This window comes from Panthera pardus, unplaced genomic scaffold (assembly GCF_024362965.1).
Source record: "Panthera pardus isolate Hobbes unplaced genomic scaffold, ASM2436296v1 HiC_scaffold_24, whole genome shotgun sequence".
NCBI lineage: Eukaryota > Metazoa > Chordata > Mammalia > Carnivora > Felidae > Panthera > Panthera pardus.
Window position 1 is genome coordinate 138,666,996 of NW_026526810.1, and position 22,215 is coordinate 138,689,210.

The window sequence follows — 22,215 nt, forward strand, 5'->3', positions numbered from 1 at the left end:
GACCTTAGTTGATGAAAGACATGTAAAAATGCACAAGTCCCTGCAAATATAACTGTGCTCACCGATTAGAATTCTTCATATTGTCACAGCACCATCTACACAAACTAAACTACAAGTGCTTCCCTAACCCTGTCGTTCACTTTTAAAGAATCAAATCTAAGTCTGGAGCTTGATATATATGTCAGAGGACATGCAAATGGGGCCCGTTCTGTGCTGATAAAACCAACCCAGCCCGACCGTGCAGCTGGGAGAGGAGCCCCAGCCCCGGGAGTCCCAGGTGTTCCCATTCTGTGATCAGCACAGAACACACACACCTCACCATGGAGTTTGTGCTGGGCTGGGTGTTCCTGGTTGCTCTTTTAAAAGGTAATTCACGGTGAATGGGAGACACTGAGTATGTGAGTGGACATGACTGAGAAAGAGTGGATGTGTGACAGTCTCCTGACCAACATGTCTTGTGTCTGCAGGTGTCCAGTGTGACGAGCAGCTGGTGGAGTCTGGAGGAGACCTGGTGAAGCCTGGGGGGTCCCTGAGACTCACCTGTGTGGCCTCTGGATTCACCTTCAGTAGACATGGAATGGGCTGGGTCCGCCAGGCTCCAGGGAAGGGGCTGCAGTGGGTCGCAAGCATTTATAGTGATGGAAGTAGCACATACTACGCAGACTCCGTGAAGGGCCGATTCACCATCTCCAGAGACAACGCCAAGAACACGCTGTATCTGCAGATGAACAACCTCAAGACCGACGACACGGCCACATATTACTGTGCGAAAGACACAGCGAGGGGACCTCACTGGAAGCCCAGACACAAACCTCCCTGCTGGAGGGGATCAGCACCACCAGGGGGCGCACACTATGCACAATTCTCCTTTGTGTTCCCAGGCGCAGGTGCAGATGGAGGTTACAGGCAGGTTTCCTGTCAGGGTCTGGGGCTTCCTCTCCACACAGCAGTTTCTCCAGGGAGCCTCTCTGGACACAGGATTCTGTGTTTACCTATTAACTGTGTGAATTAGATCATTGTTTTCATAGGAAAACTACCCTAACATGCACAAAGACACAGTTGTTTGCATTGCTTACTCCTGTCCCTCAACATGAGTGAATTACAGATTTCCTGAGGCACAACAGCTGCACCTTTACATGAGTCCCAGATGCACTCCCTGTGCAGCCAGGCCCACAAGCTCCCACAGCTCCCCATTATCTTCACCCAGCCCTTGTCCCAATCAAACAACGTGAGACTTCCCTCCTGGCACTTGCTACTCAGGACGTTAAATGAGCTACAGCTTTATTCAATTCCTCTAAACAAGACATAAATCGTCTCCATATATTAGTCAGGATTCCCTCGAGCAACAGAACCCAAAGCACATTGGTTTCCATGACAAAATATGTTGAGAAGTCCCATGATCTACTGTCACAAGCTGGAGACCCAGGAAAACCAGTGATTTAACTTTTGTCTGATTCTGAACTAGTGTCTAGTCTCAGAATTTGGGGAGCTGATGAAGTAACTCTAAGAACAAGGATCGGAGGAGACAAATGTTCCAGTTCAAACACGCACATGGAAAGTAAAAATGAAGGAATTCTTCCTCCCTCTTCATCGGATTCTACTCAGAAATATAATGGAATGGGTGATGCCCAGGCAGAAAGAAACCATGGATGGAAATGCCAATCTCTTCTGGAAACTCATCACAGACATCCACAGAAACAGTGGTGAATCTGGGCACCCACGACGCAGTCAAGATAACCCATAAAGTTAATCATGACAAGTCAACTTCCTGTAAACATGGAACTCAAAGACTGAAGAATTGAATTTAAATTAAAAATAAAACAAGAAAATTAAATACATACATATATGAACTATTGGGACTACCTCAAAATAGCACGCTTCTGTACAGTGAGGGAAACAATCAACAAAACTAAAAGGCAACCTATGGAATGGAAGACGATATTTGTAAATGACATATCCTCAGGGTTAGTATTCAAACTATGTAAATGCTTTTAAATTATTTTCACATTATCAGTAAAGAGTGTGTCCATGCAGTTCATCATACTGTCGTATGAGAAGCAAAATTAGTGTTTCTACTTTCGTACTGTGTTAGGATCTCACTGAACATGAGACCCACACTCTTCACAAACTTTTAACCGTACAGTACAGTATTGGTAATTACAGGTGTAATGTTGTGGAGTCCCCTCTAGAACTTAATCATCTTGCATAACAGAAAATGATAGCCCTTGAGATCTACTCCTCATTGCCCCACCCTGCCAGCCCCAGACAACTGCCATTCCACTCTCCATTTTATTGTTATCAAATCCCAAATTCAGCTGAGTATTTCTGGAAAGGTCAATGTTCAAAGTTTTAGTTTTGATGGGAAAAGAAGTTGAGCTTTATTTAGGAGGCCAGCCACCCAGAGAAAAGGCAGACTCTTCTCCAAAAGCCAACTCTGAGGGTTTCTGCCCAACCCAAGGGATCTTAAAGGACTAGACGGTACTTAAACAAGGGAGTTCCATGGTGGATACCATTTTCGGTCATGTGCAGCCTCCATGGTGCAAGCTGCCAAGGTAACCTCAACTCCCCTGCATCTATCTCCACCTGAGGAGAGAAACTCACAGGCATGGGAGAGGACTGCCAGAGGCCAGGAAAGAACCACAATAAGGGATTAGAGGGGAAATCCCCTGGGGCTCACACATGTTCAGCAGTACTGTCTGTTCTCACCAGATGGCATAAGAAAAAACTAAAATACAACCTTGTACTTCACCAATCATGACACAGAATACAGGGAAATGTTCCCTCAGTTAACTCAGAGGAAGCTTCAAAGCAACAACCAAAAGGATCAAATGGCCTGCAAACTAATAGCCAACCAGAATAAGACATGTAACATTACAAAGCGATGTTTTTCAACACGTACAAAGGTAAAATTGACAATGTCTACCTCTACATCCCAAGGAAGTAGGAAGCAGTGGTCTCCATAATGAGGAAAAGCAGTCATCCATGGAAAGTGACCCAGCAGTACCACAGGACATGGAATTGGTAGAGAAGTTCAGGGTATTAAAATTGCATATCCCACATTCACTAGCTGGAGGAAAGATGGAATGTGTTGAATACAGCCATGTCTCTGGGTCCAAGTCCTTACTATGTCCATGTGAGCACACTTGGACATGGCCCACCTGCCTCTGCCACATGTGCCCCAGCTGAACGGATGTGCAGGGTCACCCAATGCCACACCCTGTGACTGTTACCTAACCCCACAGGTGGCTCCCAGGTGCAGGGTGCTGGCCACCTGGCACAGCCTTCTGTTCTGTCAGATGGTCTAGACCTGGCTTTTCTGAGGATCCTCCATTTATCCATTCTCACTGGCAGATGTCTCTGAGCAGGGGCATGAGGCTGGCCGAGGGCCAGGTCACCCTGAGGGCGCCCCTCTTGCTGTTTTCACTCTGGGCAGTGCTGGCTCCTGTGCAGGGTTCTCAAGGTCGTCCCTCATGGCGCTACATCTCCTCTGAGGTGGTAATTCCCAAGAAGGAGCTTCACCATGGCAAGGGCGTTCAGATGCCTGGCTGGCTGTCCTATAGCCTGCGTTTTGGTGGCAAGAGACATGTTATCCACATGCGACGCAAGAAACTGTTTTGGTCCAGACATCTGCTGATGATGACTCAGGATGATCAGGGAGCCTTGCAGATGGACTACCCCTTCATCCCTCAGACTGTTACTACCTCGGCTACCTGGAGGAGATTCCTCTTTCCATGGTCACCATGGACACGTGCTATGGGGGCCTTGAAGGTATCATGAAGTTGCATGACCTTGCCTATGAAATCAGACCCCTCAGAGATTCCCAATGGTTTGAACACATTGTTTCTCAGATAGTGGCAGACATCAGTGCAACGGGACCTACTTATAAACTGGGATATAAGGAGGATAGGGACCCCCTGTTCTCTCAGAAAACTGCCAGTACAGCCCCCAGGATCAATAATAGGATATTTTCATCCCATAAAGGCATGATAAGAGGATTTGCTCAAAGTTCCAATTCAATGTATCGTGTATATAATAATATGACACTGTGTATAAAATTCATGATAGATATGGTTAGTTTAATAGACTCAATGTACAAAGGTCTTGACATAAGGTACCATCTTACTGCAGTTCTTGTATTTGATGTAAGAGATCCAGTCAACATGAATGATTATAGAATTCCAGGTGGTGAATACTACCAATTCCACCATACCTACTTGTACAATGTCATACAACCTAGTGCATCCTTCATTGTGGTTAAAGACGGACCAGAAGATTATCAGTACAACCCTAGAATGTTTGGCTTCTGCTCTTCTCAAAGCCTACATATGGTTGGTCACCTAGGCAGACATTATTTATTGTTAGCTGTGATAACATCTCATCTCTGTGGAAGAAGCTTCGGTCTGTATTTTGATGATCATGATTGCAGCTGCCAGAGGAGGTCCAGCTGCATCATGCACAGGTACCCTGGGTTGACAGATTCCTTCAGTAACTGTTCTTTTGTGCACATCCAAAACATGCTGAGTACTGAAAAGCATTGCCTATTTAGTGAACACCTGAAGTTCTTCAACGCAAGCCTGACACATGTACGTTGTGGAAACTCTATAGTGGAGGATAGGGAGCAGTGTGACTGTGGCTCCTTCAAGGAGTGTAATGCCAACCCCTGCTGTAGTAATGACTGCAGATTTGAGAGTACATTTCTCTGTGATAAAGGATTGTGCTGTACAAACTGCACCTTCTCCGCTGCTGGGACGCTCTGCAGACCAATCCGAAATATCTGTGACCTTCCAGAGTACTGCCAAGGGGGATCTTCTGGCTGTCCTGATGATTTCTACATGCAGGATGGAACCCCGTGCAGTGAAGAAGGCTACTGCTATCATGGGAACTGCACTGACCGTACTATGCACTGCAAAGAAATCTTTGGTGCAAGCACTGTGGAGGGTCCAGATGTCTGCTACCAGATTAATAAAAAAGGCCACCGATTTGGACACTGTAGAAGAGAGTTTTCAGCCAGACGCTTTATTCAGTGTCATGACCGAGATGTCAAGTGTGGAAGGCTGCAGTGTACCAATGTCACTCACCTCCCTCGGTTGCAGGAACACGTTGGATTCCATCAGTCTAAAATCTCAGGAGTCTGGTGTTGGGGACTAGATGAACATCGTGCCACAGGAACAATTGATGTTGGTCATGTGAGAAATGGTACCCCCTGTGCTCCTGGAAAGTTCTGTCAGAATTCCCTCTGCAATGCTACTATAGGTGAAATAAATTACAACTGTTTGCCTGAGAAATGCAATCGTAGGGGGATTTGCAACAATAACAGAAACTGCCATTGCCACATAGGTTGGGATCCTCCATTTTGCAAATTACGAGGTGCTGGTGGGAGCACAGACAGTGGACCCCCTCCAAGAAGAATGCGGTCAGTCAGGCAAAGTCAGGAATCCGTGGTATATCTCAGAGTGATCTTTGCTCGAATTTATGCTTTAATCACTACATTCCTCTTTGGCATCGCCACAAATGTCAGAACTGTCAAGACAGTGAAAGTTAAGGAAGAGATTGCTGGTGAAGGCAATCCATAAATCAGCCTCCAGACCCCTGAACAACTATAGGCAAACCACCTGGTGCACCTGTGAAAATACAGTAATGAGAAGTCAAAGCTGACATCCATGTTTCCAGGGGTCCCCAGGCACATCACGGCTCTGACACCAGGTCTCTCATGGGTCACTGACCAGCACTCTGAAATAAAACTTGAAAACTGCATGCTTGTGGCCTCTATGTATCTTTGTAAGCCTGTAAGAGCCCAAACTGAGCCCAAGACTCTGCGCAGAGGACCTGAGTCAGCAGCTGTGTCCTGAACTGAGGTGTCTGGTTCCAGAATTAAGAGAATTTGACACAAGCTCTTTTAGGGACAAATTCATGAGTTTTCTCCAAAACTGTGCTCTTGCACACTGAGCTCTTTCTCATTTTCCAGGTAATCTCTCCTTCCCCGGTCCCAATGTGGGTTCAGGGTAATGGAGGGCTACCACCCACCCACACTGCCTGTCCCACACTGGGGTGTCTGTGGGTGTGAGGGAAGGGGACCAGAGTTAGGTTCCACCTAGCGCAAGCTGTGCCTCCCTGGAGAGTAAATTTCCAAATGTGGGAGACTGAGACCATGAGGCTGAAACTAGCACCCAATGAAATCAACCAGAAAGGCAGGCACAAGTGCCTATGGATGACTCTGGCATCCAGAGAGAGCCCAGTGAATGTGAATCCCTCTCTCTTTCTTTTGCCTACTTTTCAGTGAGCTGAACAGTGACTGTAGTTGAGCCATGGTGAATGTCAGATGGCAGTCTTCAGAACAGGATTGTGCCAGTGGAAAATCAGTCTATGCATATCTAAATAATTTTCAGTGCTAAATAATTTTCAATTCTAGAGTATAGTGTAAAATTAACAAAAATAAAATGTATAAATGAATGACAAAACTTTTTAAACTGACATTTGTAATGATATTATTTTTTTTCCCGATGCAATACAGGTACAAAGTACAGTATTTTCAACAACAAAAATCTCGCAAACTTAAGGACTTGCACTTCTCTCAGCATCCACAGAAAACCACTTTTAGTCTATAGCAATGTTTGTTTCCAGTGCTTTCCTCAATGCATATAGTTTGTGCTCTTACAAATACATTGTTGAACCCTACCCTCTCTTCTCCAAATATATTTTGATGTCCTATCCTTGAACTTTCTTCCTATTTCCAACATTCAATCTACATTTAAGATACTGCAGTCCATTTTTGTGCTAGATAATTCCATTATTTTAGTAGTATTAATGGCAAATTTAAATGGGCGAATCAGATACCCACTCACTGCCATTTCCTTTTTTATTTTTTTTAATTTAATGTTTGTTTATTTTTGAGAGAGAGATACAGAGCATGAGCAGGGGAGGGGCAGAGAGAGAGAGACACACACACACACAAAGAATCCAAAGCAGGCTCCAGGCTCTGAGCTGTCAGCACAGAGCCCAACACGGGGCTCGAACCTACGAACTGCAAGATCATGACCTCCTGAGCTGAAGTCAGACACTTAACCGATTGAGCCACCCAGGTGCCCCCAAAAGTTTATTTATTTTGAAAGAGAGAGAGTGTGTGTGAGCAGGTGAGAGGCAGAGAGAGAAGGAGAGAGAGAATCCCCAGCAGGCTCCAAGCTGCCAGCACAGAACCCAACACAGTGCTCAAACTCACTAACCATGAGATCATGACCTGAGCCAAAGTCAGACACTTAACCGAGGTGCCCCACTGCCATGTCCTTTAAGTGTTGATGGTTAATGACATGACTCCTCAAACCTTGTTCCTGTACTCCTCTCTGTCCCTCCCATGCAGACATCCCCTGTGGCTGGGAAGGTCTCTCTGTAAGGGTCCCCTCCCTCCTCCTTAGGGCTCATCTACACTCCAAATGCACTGTTGGGTGATGAGTCTTCATCGCATAGGAATCTCTATTTTCTGTGTTTTTCTTTTTCTGATTTATCATCGTCCCATCATGTCTCCTGACATAACTAATAGCTTATGACGGCAGTCCCAAGATAGTGTATGAGGAAGTGTGAAGGTTCGGGCAATGTGACTTTTCTCCAGAGAAGAATGACATCACTGCCATGCCACCCAGAGTCAACGTGCAAGCAGGTCACAATACTCCGTCAGGGACTGATGTGTGAAGGCAGCTCTCTTATTCACAGGGCACAGGCTTGCAGTGGCCCAGGTGACAGCCTGGGCTGTCTCTCCTCAAAAGCCCATCAAGTCCAAATTGACCTAATCTGCACCCCAGACTATGGAAAGCTAGAGTTAGTTTTGTTTTATCTCTTCCCTAAATATATTCTTTAAAAAATATATTATTTTTTCAGATATCATTGCATACAGTATGCATAACTTTAAGACATACAAGGTGTTGATTTGTCGCATTTATATATTACAGTGTTATTACCACCATGTGGTTAGAGAGCACTTCCATCACCTCACATAACTATCATTTCTTTTTGCAGTGATAACAGCTAAGACCTAGTCTCGTAGCAATTTTCAAGTTTATAATCCAGTATTATTGAGTATAATTTCTATGCTCTGCATTAGATCTCCAGGACTTATCTACTAGTTGCAAGTTTATACCCTTACACATCTCCCCAAACCCCCACTTCCCAGCCCTTGGCTACCAGGAGTTTTGTATTCCACATACAAATGATATCACACAGTAATTGTCTTCTTCTTAGAATAATGCCCTCAAGGTCCATCTATGGCGCATCAAAAGGCTTGGTTCCCTTCTTTCTCACGGTTGAACACTATTGTGTTCACATCTTCACCCATACCCACTTAGGTTATTGCCACACCTTGGGTGTTGTGAATAATGCTGCAGCAAACATGGGGGTACAGATGCCTCTTTGAGATCCTGTTTTTATTTTCTTTAGATAAATACCCAGCAGTGGAATTGCTGGGTCATGTAGCAGTTATATTTTGAATTTCTTGAGCAACCTCCAACTGGTTTCCACAGTGGCTGCCCCAATTTGCATTCCCACCAACAGTGCAAGAGGGTGTCTTTGCTCCACATCCTCACCAACACTTAACGTCTCTTGTGTTTCTGATAATAGCCATCCTAACAGGTGCATGGGGACACCTCATGGTGGTTTTGATTTGCATTTGATTAGTGGTACTGAGCATCTCTTAGTGTACCTATTAGCCATATGGATGTCTGTTGCTTTACAAGCTTCTCAGGAGCTTCCCTGATATAACCTGAACCTGGACCCTGTACTCAGAGACCAAAGACAGGGGCAAGACCCTCCAGGTTGGGAGGTGGCAGTTTTAATGAGCAAAGGAACTTACTTACAAGGTTTGTCTCAGGCATCCATGAGATGAGTGGTTTCTGTATCCACCTGCCAAATCTTAATAGTTTTCCTATGGAAGCCAAAACTGGATTTAGTCATGCATACTGTTCAGACAATCTCAGCACCACATCACTATCTCAAGGCTATAACCTTGGAGCATCTTCTAAGACCATTCAATCTACAGGGAACACACATTCCAAGGACAGGAGAAGAGGCATGGGGCCTCCTAGTGGGTGGTTTAGCCCTTGGGGCAACCAGTGGTCACATCCTCTCGATGACCTTCCTCCAAAGTTTACCTTTTGTGATCAGCTCTTATAATTTCATGGACCCCTCTTCCAGACTGTACCCTGAGCAGTCAGCAAAGGGGTTTCACTAGCATGGGGGTGGCGCCTGTGGTGGATGTCTGGCTGCATTGGAGGCAGATGCCACATCTACAATATGGAACATATTGGCACAGGCCAGCAGAGAAAATACAGATTAAGCAATGATTCCCAAAATCATTGACAACTTTTCCATCAAGATCCCCATGATCCAAATCATTGATCTATTAATTTCTCTAGGCTGGGGGTAGATCATAAAAGGCATTGTTTGTGAGCTATTTGATTCATAAATATGACATAGTAGCCAACTTGACAGGTATGAACACAAAGCATTCTGTTTGGAAACGGCACCAGCATCTGATAAGTCCAGATCAGCATGCTCCCCTCCCAGGATCATGACTAAGGCATCTAAGATGCTGGCAATGTTGCACACAGCCACATGGTCATATGGATGTGTCACCACCTTGCCCAGTTCTCAGTGGTCCACCGTTGTCCACCGTGACCCATCTGGCTTTCTTACTGGCCATGCTGGGCTGTTGAAAGTGTTGTGATCAGGGCACATAAAACCCGCTTGGTGCAGGTCTCAGATAAGTTCCATCTCTTTATGCCTGCAGGCAAGTTATATTGTTTGACAGTTAACCACACTTTGCAAGGCTGACACACTTGCCAGTTTCCAGTTGGAGTTTCCCATTAGCACTGGTTTGATTAACTTGGAGGCAGAATTCACCAATAGAGGCCTGCAGAGTTCGACTTTGTAGATTATCAATGCCCAGTATGTTCTCTGGTATGGGGCAGATTAAAAACCTCATATTCTCAGGAAGCAGAATGCCCAACTTGCAGTGTCAGAAGGGACCTTCTTGACCATAACTGATTGGCTCTATAGCCACCGATGGCACTGAGGGGGCCAGAAAACTTCTGAGGGTTACCTTGGATTAGAATGCATTCTGTTCCCGTTCTCACCAGAGCCATCATGTTGTGTTTATTTCTGAAGGACTTAGCGAGCTCAACATGGGGCTTCTAGTCAATCCCAATGGCCCTCACCTGGAAGTGGTTTTGTTCTACATCCTCTACCTGGGGAGTAGGAGGCACCCACCCTGAATAGGACTGTGTCCCTGAGGCCTCTGCTAGAACAGGTGGAGTATTAGGGACGGTAGGGGCAGACTGTTATTCAGGTTTTATGGCTTTCCACAAGCCAACCAACACAGTGTTGGGTTGTTGGTCTATCTCTTTAGGTCCCAGCAGCAGTGAGGTCAAACCAGATTGCCTCCAGGGTATTTTTTCAGCCAGTGGGGAGGGGTCCTTGGTTTTTGAAACTCCTTCTCTATGTTGGGCCTTTCCCATAGCCATGCCCATTCCTGGGGTCTATCCATTTCCCCCAGATAGCAGTGGATTTCCCAATATCTTAAATATTTTGTCCCACAACTGGGTTCAGCATGAATATCAGCATCCCGTATCAGGTGCTGGGGGTGGACTGGATAATCTTGTTTTTTTATTCCTGCAGTGAGTGTGGCCTGATCAAGACTTTCAAAGACAGGAGTGTGGATTACCTGTTTTGTTCCCAGTTTCCTAAGGATTTTTTTCTGTCACACCTGTAGGTTTTTAGGGTCCCATGTGCCCAGGAACATCCCCCACATTGGGCAAAGCCTCACTGAAAGCTAAGATCACCCAACCTATAAGGAAGTGAGTACTTTTGATCCCCTGAGAGCTATGCAGGAGCTGCTGGTGGGCAGCTGTGTGGTAATGTTGCTCTTCTTCTCTGCCCCCTGCCGGTCACAGAAGTGCCATTGCCCCAGATATTGCATAGCTACACCAAACATGCCTGGGCACTTTCCCTGCCCTTCTGCTGGGACTCACCAACTATGTCAATAAGCTCAGCAGGAGTGTGCTCTCTCATCAGGAACATTTCCTCAGCTGGGTGCTGCCCTACTGGCTGGGGTTGTGCTGTGCTTTTGCTTTCCTTTGTATGAGGGGTCAGATGGCATGGGGCATTTCATCTGTTTTCTGATGAATCATCACAGCTTCCTGCTCTTTATTTTATCACCTTTCCATGGATTCTACCTCTTAACACATCATTCAAGCTTTGTCACAAGTGCTTAGACCTTAACCTGCCCCAATGTACACCCTCCTTGCTTTGCACAATAGCACACTGGCTTATCTTCCTGCTCTCCCATCCTGTCTGCTAGGCCCGAGGCTAGCGGAGGAGTGGACAACCTCATGTCCTTCTCTACTCTCAGCTCTTCTTCCAACTTTTTAATTTGAGCTTCAGCCTCTGTTTGGACTTTGGTGGCCAGTTGATCTGCCTGTTGTGAAGGCCAGCCCACTGAGGCACTCATTCATTTCCCTCTTTTGCTGCAGTTTCTCAAATAAGTGCATTAGATTGGCTGGAATTTGGGGGATGTCCCTGTATTCGTGAGGTGGTCTCCAAGCATCTAAATATATGGGCCATCCCTCACTATATAGAAGTCATTTGCAGATTTGGGATTTCTCCCACAAATGCCTCATTCCCATTTCATTTGTCTCCTGGCTGGCTCACCAATTGTTGGTTCACAACCCCCCAGAGGCTGCCTGGTATAATCCTTTAAAAAATGTCAATGTAGTTCTTCTTCCCAGTTTTTAATAAAATATTTTGCTTTTTTTAAATTGAGTTTTCTGAGTTCCTCACACACTTTGTGTATTAGCCCATGTCTGATATGTGGTTTGTAAATAGTTTGTCCCATTCCACAGGTTGAATTTTCATGTTGACTATCTTGTTGTTCAGAAACTTTTTGACCTGATGTAGTTTCACTTGATTTTTTGCTTTTGTTGCTTGTGATCTTGGTGTTGTAGCCAAAAAATCATCACCAAGTCAATTATCAAGGTTCTTCCCTATGATTTCTTCTAGGAATGTTATGTTATCAGATATTACATTTAAGTATTTAATTCATTTTGAGTTAAATTTTGTGAGTAGTGCAAGATACAAGTCCAATTTCATTTTTCTATATGTGACTGTCCTGTTATAACAACACCATGTGTTGAAAACACTGTAATTTCCTCATTCTGTGTTCTTGGTTCTCTTGTCAAATAGTATTTGACCTTATATATGACAGTTTATTTCTGGACTCTCTATTCTGTTCCTTTGTTCTACATATCTATTTTTAATCCAGTGCCATACTGTTTCAAAATTTTTTTAGTATTTATTTATTTTTGAGACAGAGAAAGAGAGAGAGACAATACAAGTGGGGGAGGGGCAGAGAGAAAGACACAGAATCTGAAGCAGGCTCCAGGCTCTGAGCTACCAGCACAGAGCCCAACACAGGGCTCAAATCCACAAACTGTGAGATCATGACCCAAGCTGAAGTCAGATGCTTAACTGACTGAGCCACTCAGACACCCCCAGCGCCATACTGTTTTAATTACTATAGCTTTAATGTAATGTGAAATAAGGAAGTGTGATGCCTCTACCTTTGTGGCTTTGGTTATTTGGGGTCTTCTGTGCTCCTACCCAATGGTGAGGATTGTTTGTTCTATTTCTGTGGAAAAGCCATTGGGATTTTGATAAAGATTACATCAAATCTGCAGATTCTTTGGGTAATATGGACATTTTAACAATATCAGTTCTTCCAGTTATGATCAGAGAATAGCTTCCCATTTATTTCTGTCTTCAATTTCTTTCATCAATATCTTATGTGTTCACAAGAGAGGAAGCCATCAAAATCCTAGGGAAGAACACAAGCAACAACCTCTTTGACCTTGGCCACAGCAACTCTTTACTAGAACATGTCTCTGGAAGCATGGGAAACAAAAGCAATAATGAACTATTGGGACCTCATCAAGATAAAAAGCTTCTGCACACTGAAGGAAACCAACAAAACTAAAAGGCAACCGACAAAATGGGAGAAGATATTTGCAAATGGCATATCGGATGAAGAGTTAGTATCCAAAATCTATAATGAACTTACCAAACTCAACACTCAAAAAGCAAATAATCCACTGAAGAAATGGGAAGAAGACATGAATAGACACTTTTCCAAAGAAGACATACAGATGGCTAACAGACACATGAAAATATATTCAACATCGCTTATAATCAGGGAAATACAAACAAAACCATAATGAGATACCATCTCACACCTGTCAGGATGGCTAAAATTAATAACATGAGAATCAACAGGTGTTGGTGAGGATGCAGAAAAAAGGGAACACTTTTGAACTGCTGATGGAATACTGGTGAAGCCACTCTGGAAAACATTATGGAGTTTCCTTAGAAAGTTAAGCCTATGACCCAGGAATTGCACTACTAGGTATTTACCCAAAGGATACAGCAGTGCTGATTTGAAGGGGTACATGCACCTCAATGTTTATAGCAGCACTATCAACAATAGCCAAATTATGGAAAGAGCCCAAATGTCTATTGACTTATGGATAGATTAAGATGTGGTATATGTATACAATGGAATACTACTCAGTGATGAAAAAGAATGAAATCTTGCCATTTGCAATGACATGGATGGAACTAGAGTGTATTATGCTAAATGAAATAAATCAGTCGGAGAAAGACAAATACCATATGATTTCACTCATATGTGGAATTTAAGAAACAGATGAACAGTGGGGAAAGGAAGGAAAATGAGATAAAAACAGAGAGGGAGGCAAACCATAAGAGACTCTTAGGTACAGAGAAAAAACTGAAGGTTTCTGGAGGCAGGGTGGGCTAAGTGGGTGATAGGCATTAAGGAGGGAACTCGTGATGAGCACTGGGGGTTGTATATAAATGATAAATCACTAAATTCTACTCTTGAAACCAACACTACACTGTATGTTAACTAACTTGAATTTAAATAAATAATTTTTTTAATGTCTTATAGTGTTCAATGTATAGATCTTTCACTTCCTTGTTTAAGTTTATTCCTTGGTGCTTTGGCCTTTTGATACAATTATAAATGGGTTGTAGTCTTAATTTATTTTCAGATCATTTCTTGATATGGTATAGAAATGCAATGGACTTAGGCATGTTCATTTTGTATACTGCAACTTTACTCAATTTGCTCATTAGTTCTAACAGTTATTGGTGGTTTCTTTCTGTTTCCTGTATTCAAGATCATGCCATCAGCAAACAAAGACAGTTTCACTTCTACTATGATTTGGATATGAATTATTTCTTTTTCTTGCTTAACTGCTTAGACACTAATGGCTAGGAGTTCCATTATACAGAATAAAATGGCAAGAGTGGGCATCCTTGTGTTATTCCTAATCTTAGATGAAATACTTGTCAACCTTTTACCATTGAGTATGATGTTAGCTGTAGACCTGTCATATATATGCCTTGATTATGTTAAGCGATGTTTCCTCTATAACCAGTTTGTTGAGAGAGTTTATCATGAAAGGATGTTGCATTTTGTTCAAAGGCCTTTCCTGAATCTATTGGGACGATCATGATTTTCATCTTCCTTTTGCTAACGTGGTGTACCACGTTGATTTATTTCTGGGTGTTGAACCATCCTGCATCTCTCTGGTAATTCCATTTGACCATGGTGTATGGCCCTTTTAATGTATTGTTGAATTCGGTTTACTAATATTTTGTTGAGCATTTGTGCTCAATAAATATTTTATTTGCTAATATTTTTTTGAGCATTTGTGCATCTATGTTTATCAGGGATATTGGCCTGTAATTGTCTTTTCTTGTCTTCTGTGGTTTTGGTCTCAAGATAATGCTGACTTCATAAAATTAGATGAAATTATCCTCTCCTCTTCTATTTTTTGGAAGAGTTCAAGAAGATTGGTATTAATTATTGTTAACATTTCTCTTAAGGCCAGTTTGGTGGTGATTGACTCCTTCAGCTTTGCTTGTCTGCAAAACTGTCATCCCTTTTCCAATTCTGAAGGACAAGTTTGGTGGATAGAGTGTTCTTGGTCGACAGATTTTTTCTTTTAGCACTTTGAATATATGATGCTGCTCCCTTCAAGCATGCAAAGTCCATGGTGCAAAATCTGCTAATTATGGAGGTTTCCTTGCACATAACAAATTTCTTTTACCAATGGGGTGCCTGGCTGCCTCATTCAGTTAAACATCTGACTCTTGGTTTCAATTCAGATCACGATTTCACAGTTGTGGGATTGAGCCCCACATCAGGCTCAGTGTGGAGCACAGAGCCTGTTGAGATTCTCTCTCTCCCCCTGTCCGTGCCCCAGCCCGCTCATGGCTACATAAATATCAAATCACTTTTGAACACCCAAGAAATTTATCTGAGGACTGAAAGAGCAAAATTTCACAACTAGAGGTAGGAAAAAACGCCCACATCATGTAAGATAGGAGCTGTGAAGAGTTGATTTGGAGGAATAAAGAACTGTAGGTGCTATGAAGGGGAGGGAAACAGAATCATGGAGAGAGAGTGACAGCACGCATAGGGGATTGCACAAGAAAAATTCTTCCCCAAAATTATTGACTGGGAAAAGTAGAGGGGCTCACTACTACAAGTTTTTATAAGCATCAAAGTTTGAAGTTTTAGAAGTCCGCCATTGCTAGCGTCATATAGGTGGACCTAGTGGTGCTCCTGTGGGGAAGGAGGGCAGAGGCCCAGGAGCAGGCAGTGTGGTCTGAAGATCCCTTGACTTGCACGGGGAGAGACAGTTTCCCATCTTGAATTGCATTTTGGAGAAGCAGCATGGCCTCTCCGGGGACAAAAGAACTGGAGGTGCCAACAGCCACCCTGTTCCCTAGCATTGGAACGAAGACACTGACTGAGGGCAGCAAATGTTAGCATCAGCATTGTGCTACACTTTACCATAAACTCCAAACCGCTTCATAGTCATGCTACTGCTTTTTTGGGGACAAACCAGCAAATAGCAAAGGCAAAATGAGACCCTCCCCCAGAGGATCAGCATGGGTCTGCATCATGTGGGTCCCTAAAATTTGGAGCTTGGAGTTCTGAAACCCAGCCACACATGAGATAAACTACAAAAGCACTGTGCCACCTGGCATGTGGGAAACTCTGATGCAGGCAGGATGAAGTCAGAGATCTGGCAGAAGGTGGAAATACAAGAGAGGTGATTGTTTGCTCTTCTGTGGGGGATTTCTGAACAGTGGTGGGGGTGAGCTCCCCATTGAGGACAAGAGAGCAGAGAAATGTCATTTTCCCTCCAGCCCATCAGCACTTACCAACTTCAGTGAGCAAAAACAGTTCTAGACAGTGGAGGCCAGACCTGCTGACACCAAGCCCCACCCCCCTGCACCTTACAGGTGCATCTCCACTAGGGCAAGTCCTCCTAAGAATCAGAACAGCAGAACCCTGCCAAGGAAGGCCAGCACAACCCCCCTGCATGCACCAAGTTGACTAATCATATGGTGCTGCAAAGCTTCACCTTTCAGGGAAACAGGGTCTAGTTTCCTTTTTTTCCCTTTTTTTGGACCTCTTCTTTTTTAAAAAAATTTTTTTAATGTTTATTTATTTTTGAAAGAGAGAGACACAGTGTGAGCAGGGGAAGTACAGAGAGAGGGAGACACAGAATCCAAAGCAGGCTCCAGGCTCTAAGCTGTCAGCACAGAGCAGGACATGGGGCTCAAACTCAGAAATGGTGAGATCATGACCTGAGCTGAAGTTGGACGCCCAACCGACTGAGCCACCCAGGAGCCCCTTGGACCTCTTCTTAATATAGGCATTCTCTCAGGAGCAGGAATAAAACAGTCTTTCCTAACAACCACACACACAAAAAGGTGATCCAGATAAAATGACAACGTGGAGGAATTCACCCCAAAACAAAAAACAGGAAGAAGTCGCAGGCAGGGATTTGATCAATATATAAGTAAGATGCCTGAATGAGAATTTAAAACAATAATCTTAAGGATACTAGTTGGGGTTTAAAAAAGCATAGAAGATACCAGAGAATCTCTTGCTACAGAGATAAAAGAACTAAAATCTAGTCAGGTTGAAATTTAAAAATGTTATAACCAAGATACAAACCTAAATGGAGGCAATAAAAACAAAGATGAATGAGCAGAGGAGCAAATTAGTAATATAGAAGATTAAATTATGAAAAATAATGAAGTTGAAAAGAACAGGTAAAGAAGGGCAATTGGATTATTAATGTAGACTTAGAGAACTCATCAATTCCTTAAAGCACAGCAACATTCATATCATAGGAGTCTGAGAAAAAGAACAGAAATAAAAAGGAGCAGAGGTTTATTTCAGCAAATTATACCTGAAAATTTCCCTAATCTGGGGAAAGACACAGACATCAAAATCCAAGAAGTAGAGAACTCCCATTAAATTCAAAAAATCCAACCATCAACAAGACACATAATACTCAAATTCACAAAATACACAGACAAGGAAAGAATCCTGAAAGCAGCAAGTAGAAAAAAAAACTCCTTATCATAGAAGGGAAAACAGATCAGGTTCCCAGCAGACCTGTCCAGAGAAATTTGGCAAGCCAAAAGGGAGTGCCAGGATATATTCAACATGCTGAATGGGGAAAATATGCATCCAAGAATTCTTTATCCAGCAAGGCTCTCTGTCATTCAGAATAAAAGGAGAGATAGAGTTTCCCAGATAAAAAAAAAAAAAAAAAAAAAAAAACTAAAGAAAGGAGTTTGACCACTAAACCAGTCCTGTAGGAAATATTAAAAGGGACTCTTTGGTTAGGGGAAGAAAAACCACAAGCAACAAAGACAAGAAAGAACAAGAGAACATTACCAGGAACACCAACCTTACAGGTAATACAATGGCACCAACCTCATATCTATCAATAATCACCTTGAATCCAAATGCTCTAAATGCTCCAATCAAAAGACATAGGGTATCAGAACAGATAAAAAAAAAAAAGACCCATCTATATGCTGCATGCAAGAGATTCATTTTAGACCTAAAGACACCTGAAGATTGAAAGTGGGGGAAATGGAGAACCATATGGGGGAAATGGAGAACCATACCATATGAATGGATGCCAAAATAAAAGTAGATTAGCAATATTTGTATCATAAAACTCACTTTTAAACCAAAGACTATAACAAGAGATGAAGAAGGGCATTATATCATAATTAAGGGATCTATTCATCAAGAAGGTCTAACAATTATAAATATTTATGCTTCCAACTTGGAACACCAAAATATGTAAATAAATTAATAATAAACATACAGAAACTTATTGATAATAATATCATCATAATAGAGGACTTCAACATCCCACTTACAACAATTGACAGATCATCTAAGATGAAAATAAATAAGGAAATAATGGCCTTGAATGACACACTGGACTGGATATACTTAACAGACATAGTCAGAACATTCCATCCTAAAGCAGCAGACGATACATTCTTCTCAAGTTCACATGCAACATTCCAGATTAGATCGCATACTAGGTCACAAATCAGTCATCTACAAATACAAAGACTCAAATCATACCATGCATATTTTCAGATCACAATGCTATGACACTTGAAGTCAACCACAAGAAAAAATTTGAAAAGACAACAAATATATGAAGGTTAAATAACATCATACTAAAGAATGAATGGGTTAACCAGGAAATTAAAGAAGAAATAAATACAGGGAAGCAAATGAAAATTAAACATGACAGTCTAAAACCTTTGGGATGCAGCAAAGACAGTCCTAAGAGGGAAGTAATACAGGCCTACCTCAAAAAGAATGAAACATTTCAAATACACAACCTAACTTTACAATTAAAGGAGCTAGAAAAGGAAAAGGAAATAAAGCCTAAATCCAGGAGAAGAAGGGAAATAAAAAAGATTAGAGCAGAGGGGCACCTGAGTGGCTCAGTGGGTTGAGCATCTGACTTCAGCTCAGGTCATGATCTCACATTTTGTGAGTTCGAGCCCCGTATCGGGCTAGCTGCTGTCAACATAGAGTCTGCTTTGGATCTTCTGTCCCCTTCTCTCTCTTCCCCTTCCCCACTGGTGCTCTCTCTTGAAAAAATTTTTTTTTAAAAGATCAGAAATCAATGATATAGAAACAACAAAAAAAAAACAGTAAAACATAGAAACTGTGGGTTCAGCTTTTGGCTTTGTCCAGCAAAGCCAAAGATGGAAGAAAGGATTACTCAAGACTCCACAAGTCAAGAGAGGTGAGATGGAGGCTAAGGGAAATCTCCCTGAGCTGCTCTCAAGCTTCTGTATTTATTAGGCACAATTTATAAGGAAAACATCACACAATATGTTCGCGGTTACATGCCAGAAGAACACAGAAAGCATAGAAAGCAGGCAAAAAAACAAAAACAAAACAAAACAAAACAAAAAAAAAGCATTCCCAAGACTACAAAAGAGCAGATGCTGAAAACAGGGTGGATAACAAGATAAAATATTCCGTAGATAACATGGTCTAAGGAATTCATGAGCACAGGCAGGAACCAACCCTTAAATACACTTTAACTAGATACTGGTTAGCTGCTTTCAGTATGGCCAGAAAGCAGTGTAATGTGTTCCCTATAATCTCTTAACCCAGAAAATAGCTATTTGATTTCCCACATATCCCCTTTTTTGTTTGAATAATCTTCTTGTTCATCGGAGTTGAGGAGGGCAATCAGTTGTCATTCATGACCTCTTGAGGAGGCCATTATTGAGTAGATCATTCAGAGGACTATGAGAAATACAATCAAGATTAATAAGCAAAGAGCTCCAATAATCCAAATATGTAACTTGAGGCCAAGGAAACAGTAGGTTGGATTCAACCATTTCACATTGTCAAATAACTCGTGTTCCACTTGTATCTGTGTTTCCTGTTGAGTATCTAACAGTTGTCGATGCAGCTGGGAAGACAGAGCATAAATCTCAGACTGTAAATTGGTGGAAAAATCCTCGTAAGTGTTTTTTCACTAAATCCCAGGAGTGGTGAGACCTATTATACTGTAAGAGAGTGACACAAATATTGTCATGTTGCCAGTCACATTGTATATTTTGACGATCAGCAAGTGCCTGTTGGCAGTCCCCCATCCATTGGAGTGCTGCTTCTGCAGCTTGCAGTCTCTGCATGATACCATTATCAATCTGTGACTCCTCATTGCTTGGGTGATGTTAGTCATTATGTGATTGACTACTTTAGAAGTATGGATAGACTCTGTCAGGGAGACAGCTACAACAGAGGCTGTGGTAAGATGACAACCAATGAGATAAGGAAGACAACAAGCCATCCAACAAATCTTTTAGGCCTCCACTTAGAAATGGCTTGGGCTGGAGGGAGGAGCCAAGATGGCGGAACAGCATGGAAGAATTTTGTGTGTCTCGCATCCGTGAAATACAGCCAGACCAACACTAAACTATCCTACAAACCTAGAAAACTGATTGGAGGATTAACACAACAATCTGCACAACCTGAACCACCTGAATTCAGCAGGTACGCGGCGCGGAGAGGTGAACTTGGGGAGCAAGAGGGAGCAGGAAGGGAGGTCTTTTTGTGAGCAGACAGAGGACAGAGACTGGCGGGGGTGGAGAGAATACAGTAAAAGCACCCCTCCCCAAAAGCAGCTGGAGAGAAAGTGAAAAATTGGAAACAGCCGCAGGGACTAAACTAAAAAGGGAGAAAGGAGAAAGGAGAGGATTTAAATTCCATTAAGACTGTAAACAAGGGGAGCACAAAGGCTGCACCTCCGCAGCTCCATACCTGGCGGTGCTCAGGTGGGAAGGGCGAATCCCCAGGAACAGAGTGGGGTCTGGGAGGTTCTCAAGCCATGCGGAGAAAAGTGGTTCCACTGCTGGAAGGACATTTGGTAGAAACTGTTGAAGCCACCTGGTCCCAGCAGACCCCATAAAATGGCCACATTCACTGGTGCTGGAACAACGTCATTAAGGGTGAAGCCTGGTACCAGATGTGTGTTGTGATTTTCCATAATCCCTGAAAAGCTGCTGCTACACTGTCTCGTGAACATTTTCTGGGACGGGCTGGCACCTGTCCACAGTCTTGGGGCACCAGCAACAACAGGGTCCAGTGAGCATTCCTGGCTGCAGCTGACATTTGCCCATTGCTCATTCAGCCATTGCTGGGTGAGACCCTCCCACAGAGGGAAGGAGGGGGTCAAAGCCACAGTCCTTTGGAAGTAAAGGTCCGGAGAAAACAGCCGCATCTGAGACAAAACTCAGGAGCAAGGTACTGCCTGGGGCCTGGTCACAGAGAGTGAAGGAGCAGGGAGTGGACAAGAGCTGAAGACAAAGGACGGGTGCGTGATTACTGATCCGGGAGAACAGACCAGGTAGCTGGGTGGCGCCATTTTCACCATTCCCGCGCATGCACATATGCACCTACGAGCGCCACAACAATCCACACCAGTAGGCTAGCACCACCATCTAGTGGAGAGCAGAGCCATTACACTGAGCCCCGCCCAACTGGGCCAACTTCACTCTTCAAGAACACAAGTCTCACTGCCAGCTTAGTTTGTGGACTATAAAGTGCTACATAGTCTGACTTCTAGGGGAAAACAAAGTAATTTCAGTCCTACTTCAATCTGTTAGCAAGTCCATCTATTCAATTTTCTTTCTTTTGTTTTCTTCTCTTTTACACTTCTTTTCTTTTTCTTGATGCAGAAAGAGAAAAAATTAATTTTTATTTTCAATTTTTATTAAAAATATCTGTCTTTAATTTTTATTACTATATTTTTTACTTGTGGGTAAATTTTTTCAATTTCTATTTTACTTCCATCATTTTATTTCAGTCTATTTCAGTGTATTCACCTTTTCAAAGTGTCAAACGATTCCCTTTTTTTCTTTTTCTTTTTTCTCTTTTTCATTTCTTTTCTTTTTCTTCAATTCAGAAAGAGAAAAACTTCGTTTTTTTAAAATTTTTTTAATGTTTATTTATTTTTGAGACAGAGACAGACAGAGCATGAATAGGGAAGGGTCAGAGAGAGAGGGAGACACAGAATCCAAAGCAGGCTCCAGGCTCTGAGCTGTCAGCACAGAGCCCGACGCAGGCCTTGAACTCACAAACCGTGAGATCATGACCTGAGCCGAAGTCAGAGGCTCAACTGACTGAACCACCCAGGCTCCCCGAGAAAAACTTCATTTTTACTTTCAATTTCTATTAAAAATATTTTTCTTTAAATTTTTACTATATTTTTTGCTTTTATGTAAATT

At 42.8% G+C, this 22,215-nt stretch overlaps 1 protein-coding gene and 1 gene segment (V, D, J or C); both read left to right on the plus strand.

Moving 5' to 3' along the window:
* Positions 1-258: 258 nt before the first annotated feature.
* On the plus strand, positions 259-3,186 carry LOC128772845 (immunoglobulin heavy variable 3-23-like). The segment is given in 3 exon segments: positions 259-366; positions 468-798; positions 3,183-3,186. Coding segments are annotated over 3 exon segments (381 nt in total).
* Positions 3,187-3,351: 165 nt separating this feature from the next.
* Positions 3,352-5,754, plus strand: LOC128773080 (disintegrin and metalloproteinase domain-containing protein 21-like). Its single transcript, XM_053889933.1, is given in 2 exon segments — positions 3,352-3,685; positions 3,688-5,754. Coding segments are annotated over 2 exon segments (2,220 nt in total). The 3' UTR covers positions 5,574-5,754.
* Positions 5,755-22,215: the final 16,461 nt, after the last annotated feature.